The sequence below is a fragment of the Pelmatolapia mariae genome, linkage group LG13 (genome assembly GCF_036321145.2).
Source record: "Pelmatolapia mariae isolate MD_Pm_ZW linkage group LG13, Pm_UMD_F_2, whole genome shotgun sequence".
In the NCBI taxonomy this organism is placed as follows: Eukaryota; Metazoa; Chordata; class Actinopteri; order Cichliformes; family Cichlidae; genus Pelmatolapia; species Pelmatolapia mariae.
In genome coordinates this window covers 9,011,684-9,019,971 of record NC_086238.1, presented here as the reverse complement: position 1 = coordinate 9,019,971, position 8,288 = coordinate 9,011,684, and the positions used below count along the sequence as shown (strand labels likewise).

Sequence of the window (8,288 nt, the reverse complement as noted above, 5' to 3'; positions counted from 1 at the left end):
AATATGCTCTGATGGTAGGAATGGGATGAACAGAGCATCTCTCAGTGTGATGGTGGTACAGTGTCCTTGTATGTCCTGTAGAGAGACGCTGGCATCTCCCCTCTTCAGTGCGACGTTGTTTGTCCTGGATCCATCAGCGTGTAGAAACATGTAGTGTTTCTCGGGATCAAAAGTCTCATCAAACTTTATGAATTTGTTCTTCTATGTAATGATGTGCGAAGTAGCCCCACAGTCCACCATTAGTCCTTCTCTTATTATGTCAGTCTTATTATGTCAAAACCAAAACAAGACCAGGAAAGTGTGGAGAAAGAAGAAAAAGTAGAAAAGATAAATGACACAGTGGAAAAAAAAGAGAAAGTGAAAGGAAAGAAGAAGGAGAAAATAGGCTGCTGGAGCTGGTTTTCCAGGAATAGGGAACGTTCTGGTGAGATGAGAGTGGAAGAGGATGCTGAGTCTGGACAACTGTAGGAGGTTCTCAATTTCATTACTATTCACATCTCCACCTGTATCCTCCCTGCACCTCCCTCTACCCTTCGTCTAGCCCAGGGGTGGGCAATCTCAGTCCACGAGGGCCGGTGTCCCTGCAGGTTTTAGATGTGTCCTCGAACCAACACAGCTGATTTAAATGGCTAAATTAGCTCCTCAACATGTCCTGAAGTTCTCCAGAGGCCTGGTAATGAACTAATCATGTGATTCAGGTGTGTTGACCCAAGGTGAGATCTAAAACCTGCAGGGACACCGGCCCTGGTGGACTGAGATTGCCCACCCCTGGTCTAGCCCCTTCTTCCCTCCTTCTCCTCCTACCCCTGCAGCCTCCATTTTCCATCTCCATCGACAGGTTTTTCTACGTGAAGATCTGTTTCCTCTGTATCATAATAAAAAATAAATAAAGTTGAACATAACCAGAACTAAATAAGCATTTGTTTTTATGAGAAAGCACAATTATACAACCTGTTTCCCTATAAACCAAAAACCAGTGGATAAACAGACTAATGAAAAGGTAAGAAAACTTGTTAAAAATGACCAACTTTGACTCCCCTTGAAACCTGATAACCTGAGTTCTCAGCTTTCAGGGGGTAGAAATGCTGCCACCTTTCGGAGAATTATGAGGATGGTGTACATTGTAGACCCTTCAGCTGTGCATAAAATCACTGAAAAATATACTGTCACACCACACAAAAATGAGAGTCTGGCTTTAGCTGTGTACTTCTATCTATAAATTAGCCTTCTTGTTATTTTAATGATCACAAATTGCTTAAATTGCATTAATTTTATCATATAATTTGCTGCTGTTTAAACTACAGAGATACCAGGGAGCTGATACAGCAAGTCTAGTGAAAACATTTAGTATAATAAATTAAATAAAGTAAGGACTTCTGGGAAGTGGACACCTCCCCTGGCCCGTGAGCTTTTAGCCAATCCTTCATGATCTTCCTCCCACGCCCAGGAGTCTTTCACCACAAACACCGCCCCTCCTTTTTCTCTGCACGGTGCTGCTTTCACAGGCAGCTTAGAAGCTCCTATCAGCTGCTGCAATCAGTTTTTGTCAAAGCGGCTTTTGTATCTGGGTAAAAAGTGTCATTGACATTTAAAATGTGTTTTTCAAGAGAGATCTAGCCAAGAGGACAGCAGAAATTGTAAGAAATTTAACATCACAGTTCTGTAAACTTACTTGAAGTGACTAAAATGGACTGGATTGGTGACAATGTGGGTACAAATAGGCAGAGTCATAAAGACACTTCAAAAACGGTCATTTGTTTATTTTAAACATAACTCCTTCATAAATCTCAACTGCATAGTATAATGTGCTGTAATTTTTTTTAAATTAAAAATCAAATACTTTCCTGAAATTTATGGCTTGTTTGTTTTACAGCATTATAGCACATGTACCAGTGACATCTGTCGCACAAGTACAAGTTTATATGATGGGACTCATGGAGACATAGACATAGATTTTTATGCTGTTACTGAAACTTTGCTGACTGTAGTTATGCTGTAACCCCCTGCAACAAGAACAAATAATTTTATAATGTTTGTGATCTATTTTAATATGTTTAATTCAAAAATTCTCCATTACTGGATTTTATTGACAGCTTTATTATAATCTGCTGATGTTAGCCTTTGAAACAGGAGGTATTTAAACAACTCATGTGACAGACCTTCAAGTACATTGAAGAGAAAAAGAAAAACAATAAGTAGCCATGCCTGTGAGTGGACTCCAACCACATGAACCACTGTCAAGTCTGGCTCTATTTTTAAATGCATGCAATATCCAACACTTCAAACGTGCCTTGCTACTAGTTCCTCAAACACTACTTGTGGTCTTATTTTTAGTTACTTCAATTTTATAATTTGTTGTAGGTTAGAACCAAGCATCTACATCATTTAGAAGCTTTTTGTGTTAGTTTAACGGACCCAAGAGCAGACACAAAGGGACGTAGAACTTGACTTGAGTATTAAAGAGAAAACGAGCCTTTATTACGGCTGATTACAAGAAACAAAACAAGGCAACATGGGCTGTAGCGAAAACTAAACTAAATCCTAAACTGGGAACACTAGGACAGACTATGAACAACTATGAACATAATTTTGCACTGGAGCATGAGAGGAACTATGACATCAAAAAACATGAACTAGAAACGTGAACATGCCCAGAACAAAAAATCATGAAAAAACCTTAACAAGATGAGATGGGTGGTAACACAGACGATCTGATGAAGACTGAAAGAACACACACTGACTAAAATACACATAGGGGAGTTTAGGGAAAGTGGAAACACATGAGGAAACAGCAGACACAACAGACCATAATAACACCATAGGGGAAGTGTAAACTGAGCACACTTGACAGCATGAACCAACAAGGGAGACTAAAACACAAGGGGCGATGACACGAAAGGACCTGATAAACTAAGGACTAAACACTGAGCAACTGAGGAGCTTTAAGATAACTAGATGAACTTAACATAAAGGAATGTTGGTCACAGACCCAGCCCGTGACAACAACTTTGCAGGAATAGTTTTTTTTTACAAAATATTTGAAAAGACGAAGAAAATATTTACTACATAACATGTTGATGACATCAGATAACACATTACATCATTTATCTCACAAGGACTCCAGTAACATAGGTGCAGAGAAAGTTAAGATTGCAAAAAAGTTTCAGTACAGATTTCAGTAGAGATTAGCTAATGTGCTGTATGTAACTTCTGTTTCTTTTCCTTCAGCCTGTTGGGGAACAGAAACAAATGTGACAATTAGGAAGAAAAAGCAAAGAAAAATGTGACCAAATTAAAAGGAAACAAAGGAAGTGAGAAACGGTGTGTGGTTGGTTTCAGGTCTTTTAATATTTACCCTTTTATTACGCTGTTTCTCAACATCAGAACTGTGCACGAGTTCCATGTCACTTTCAGCAAATGGACTCTGAAAAATGAAAAGTAGAAACTGAGCACTTTACACTTCTGCTGTGCTTTAAGAAAAAAAAATAAGCCTACTTGTATTCCTAAATATAAACGTGTATTTGTACTATGTTAGGGTTACCTCAGGTGATTTTTCCCCACATTTCCATGACTGGAGCAGACTTTTCTGCTACTGTAGCACTCTCACTTTTGTAAGTGCAGGGTGTCAGTGTTGTTGACAAAATATCAGTATTTAAAAAAATTTAAAGGGATAAAGGTTTAACTTATCAGAAGCAAAATACAGCTTTGTGACTCATGATCTAATTACTTCTGATAGCTGCCGTTGTATTTTTCAAGTTATAAAAACACACAAGAACAGTTTAACCTATGAAGATTGATTTTTCTCAGACATATTAGAAATGAATCTGTAATAGATTACACATCTAATGTACTGTCAGATGACCGATATGTTTACTGAAAATTCTTAAATTTAATTGCTTGATACTGCTGTAGGTGGTTACCTTGGGTAAACGTTTTTTCTTGGGTTTGACTTCAGAGTATGTTACTTTGTCTCCAGCCTGCATTGAAGTACAAAACATAGTTCAAGTCATAAAAAACACAAAAATAGTTTACCGTATGAGGTTTCATTTTATCAAACATATTAAAAATTAACCAGTATGTTCACTGAAAACTGTACACTTAATGTCTTCATAGTACTGCAGTTGGTTACCTTGGGTGAACATTTTTTCTTGATTCTAACTTCAGAGTATGTTACTTCTTCTCCAACCTGGATTGAAGAACATAACACAAGTAAAACATCTGTAAACTGTCATTATGAAAGTTTGCCCTGTGATGTACTTTTCCTATTTTTTTAGTATCATGTACCAATACCCACAGGGGGGACAAACAGTCAGTATAACTTACCATTGCTGTGGCTGATGATTCTGCTTTGCTCTGTTCTAGTAAAATAAAGCTGCTGTTATTAACTCTGTGTACGATGCAGAATAACCTAAATATTAATTTCATTTTAAAGATTTCCTAATAAATTTTCCACAGATTTAAATCAAAGTTCAGTGAGACTTACTGTGTCTGAGTATAAACCAGATGAACAGCACCACAATTACGATCACGAACAAAACGCTCAGAGGGATGATGAGGATCTTTGGGGGAAATGAAGCTCTGCAACATGCAGTTTGAAAACAGATAATTAGCTTTATTTAGTCAGTAAAAAACAAAAACAAAATCATTATACAGACTCCCTTAAGAAGTACAGTATTACTAAATGCTGCATATAAAAAATAACAATAATCTGACCTGTGTTGTTTATTTTCCACTATTGTAAAATTATTCCATTGCTTCATTGTAGTAAATTTTCCATTTCCAGCAACAGCGTGAGAAGTAATACTGATAGTAGTAGGGGTGGTGGCTATAATTAAAAAAAGAACATCATCAGTAGAGTACTGTAACAATGACTATCTTAATATCTCTTACAGTACTAACATTTACAATGGATGGGATTCACATACATGTAGAATTTATAATCACTTGCAATACTTACTAGTGTCAAATTTCTCAGTAACAGTTAAATATACTGGTATCTGAATGTCACCTTCAGCACACCAATACCAGCCGCTGTCCTTCGTCCTTACTCCACTCATGGTCACTGTGAAAACATTTGGGTCTCTCATATGAGTGGTGACTGTTGTTCCATCTATAGCTCCAGATGATCCTGTCACATAGTTCCTGTCCAGCCTGCACCACTTCATTTCTCCAGAGTTACTGTGGTGACATCTGATGGTTATGTTTTCTCCAATATATCCTGTAATCCTCTGATGATCCACATAGAGACTGGGAGTACCTTCAGGTAAAATGAATACAAAAATGGAAATAGATTATTGGGGGAAAATAATTGGTAATTCTGACTTCATATCAATTCTCATTAGGTTTAAATGACAAATAAAAGCACATTCAGTTGCTGTTAATAAATATTCCAAGGAAAACCCTCTTTTTTTAGAAAAGAAATTTGGAGTATAAAAATAGGCACTTACCATTTGTAACTAACAGCTGAAAATACACTCCATTATCTAGTGGTTTATTCTCCAGTCCACACCAGTAATCAGTGTTTTGATTTGTCAGATGGTTTATAGTCACAGTGAAAATTTGCTGTTTTTTGTCATCAGAGATTAAATATTTTCCTGAAGGGTCTGGTTTGTTTGTTTTTACTGCATAGCTGCAGACTTTCCAATAATATCCTTCACACAAGTACTTCACATGGTCTCTGTATTGGTAGTGATAGAAACATGGGATGGAGATAGATTTTCCAGCTTTTACTGAAACTTTACTGACTGTAGCTGTGCTGTGAACTCCTGCAACAGGAACAAAGTGTTTTGATAGTTATGCTTACTTAATACATTCTTCGTTCACTTATCTTGCACATGTTGATAAATTATAGTAATGTCAAGCATAAAATTAAATTAATCAGAAAAAATTAACAGTCATTTACTTTTTCATCTGCTGACATTAACCTTTGAAACATGAGGTATTTAAATGATTCATGTCACCAACCTTTTAGCACACTGAAGAGGAAAAGAACGATGAGATGGGCAGCCATGGCTGTGAGTCAGTGGAATTAGACACGGTCAAGTCTGGTTCTATTTTTGAATTTATGCAACATGCAAATACAACAATCTTTCCTTCCTCCCAATTCCTCTACTATCAGGTGTTATTTTCTACTTTTGTTTTATCTTTTGCTGTAGAGTAGGTATAGAAATTACCATCGACAACATTTAAAAGCTTTTGTCAGTGCGGGGACGCACGGATTGCTAAATAGATCCGCCCGTGTTCCGTGCTGACTACACCCAAACGCGGCAAAGACCTGGCGATGGGTTGGAAGATGCACGCAGTTTAATTTAGTAACACCAAGAGCGCAAACCGCGGATTCGGACAGAAATCGATGTTATGAACGGAGCGGGAACACGACCGGGATGGCAGAGTGCAAAGAGACACAGTACTTACGGAACCTACGGTGAAGGAAGGCTGACGATCAGAAGGTATCGGAGCTCCTGACACGAAAGTAACGACGTCTGAGCGAAGAACAGGTGGGTGGATCTTACTTTTAACCTCTTAAGCCCCAACGCCCCCTGATACGGGGACAAAAGGCAGGAGATCAGGTAGGCTTGGGGCTTAAGAGGTTAAAGCCCATTTCCGCGGTCACCCGACCACTGCTTGACAACTTTATGAACTCATTTACTTATTGCTACAATTAAACATTAATGTGCACTCCCATAATATTGAATAACACTGACAGTACATAAAGTGAAAGCATAAAAATGAAAATATTTAATATGTGCTGTGAGTTCTCATAAATCCTGAAACTAGAGGTCAGGATTATCCATTGATGTTGATGCTTTTGATGCTTCTTTATTTAATTTAAACCAGGCATCGTGTCAATGATCTTAAAGACAGCCAAATGTAACAAAGAACTGTGCAATAAAGCTGTATGCTTTTAAGAATAAAGCATAAGGGTTTTATAAAGTTGTTGTTATACAGGAGATTAAAATAGGCTACAAGGTGATTTGAGCACACAATATGCTGCAGCAGTGAGTGACAGTCCAATAACATAATAGGGATAAAAAGGCAAATATAGGTTTAGTATTGAAAGATTTGTGTGGTGATTAGCTAAAGTGTGTTTCTGTGACCTTTCTTTCACCCTGTTCTAGAACAGAAAAAATATGACAACTGGGAAGGAAAAGCAACAAAAAGGTGATTAAATCACAATGGAAACATGACATACTAGGACAACAAGCAAATGAAGGAAGGAAGAAACAGTTTGATTTGTTTTTAGTTCTTTTACTATTTGCCCATTTCATATCTTTTATGATTAAAACATAACTGCACATGCTGTCCACATCACTGACTAAATTATAATTTATTTCTGAATAAATTATTTATGTCAGAATAGAAATTGAATCCTTTACACTTTGAGGCATTTTAAATAGTTTTATTATTCTGCACTTTGGGGGGGGGGGGGGGGGGGGGGGGGGGGGAGTGTGCTGGTATTTTTAAATACAAAGACATAGTTGTGTTATGTTGGGGATAACTGAGAATACTTTAAACCAGTTTATGTTATGTTACTTCCTCTTCCTGTCTCGACTGTGAAAATGTAATTTACAGAAAGCCTGATGTCACTTCCAGCTTGTCACAGATCTGTAATTAGCAATGCTTTGTCTCACATGTTAAAGGCTTCATAGCATTCAGCTACTTTTTTCACAGAAATCTTTCACATCTTGAGTATAAAATTTCACACTGTCATTTATTATTCTTTTAGTATCGCGTACCATGTTCACAAGGAAGTAACCCTAAACACAAAATTTATAGACAAAATAATTGTAATAATAATAATTTGGTTTTGATAGGAGTTCTAACCATGTCTAAGTAATTGACAACAACACAGTGAGTAATTATGATCAATATTAATTTATTATAAACTGCAGTCCTGTGCTTTTCCTACCATAACAGGTGAAACTTGTTGGTGAAAATGGATGATTTTAGATGTTCTCAGATGTATTCATGAGCTCTTATTCTGGCGACACACTAAAAAGATTCCTACATCTTCCAACATACCTGCAATCTCCACAACAACTGGTGTAAGACCCAGAATCTACAGCTTTTCTAAAAGCTATATGGACTCATTTACCCAAAACATGACAGTAGCGACAACTAAATCATATATTATTAACTACAATGGAGAGAGCTTAAAGAGCAACCATAAAGACAAAATACATAAATACAGCTCTTATGATGTTGCTCATAGAACTATTCTGCTTTAGATTCACACACATTTACTTGCAAATGATGTAATTTCATGATATGTAATAGTACAGCACTGA

General features: G+C 37.0%; 1 protein-coding gene across 2 annotated transcripts; it reads right to left on the bottom strand.

Annotated features, from left to right (window-relative positions):
- Nucleotides 1-2,127: 2,127 nt before the first annotated feature.
- On the bottom strand, nucleotides 2,128-6,494 carry LOC134640163 (polymeric immunoglobulin receptor-like). 2 transcript variants are annotated; one of them, XM_063491787.1, is made up of 10 exons: nucleotides 5,965-6,098; nucleotides 5,448-5,765; nucleotides 4,958-5,257; nucleotides 4,714-4,825; nucleotides 4,484-4,578; nucleotides 4,324-4,358; nucleotides 4,130-4,186; nucleotides 3,921-3,977; nucleotides 3,356-3,424; nucleotides 2,128-3,229 (listed from the first exon to the last, which is right to left on the bottom strand). In XM_063491787.1, the coding sequence occupies exons 1-10, from the start codon at nucleotides 6,008-6,010 to the stop codon at nucleotides 3,176-3,178; spliced, it is 1,143 nt and encodes a 380-aa protein (XP_063347857.1). In that variant the 5' UTR covers nucleotides 6,011-6,098; the 3' UTR covers nucleotides 2,128-3,175. The 2 variants fall into 2 exon arrangements, with proteins under 2 accessions (XP_063347857.1, XP_063347858.1); XM_063491788.1 differs by lacking the exons at nucleotides 5,448-5,765; nucleotides 5,965-6,098 and adding an exon at nucleotides 6,415-6,494.
- Between the last annotated feature and the right edge of the window lie 1,794 nt (nucleotides 6,495-8,288).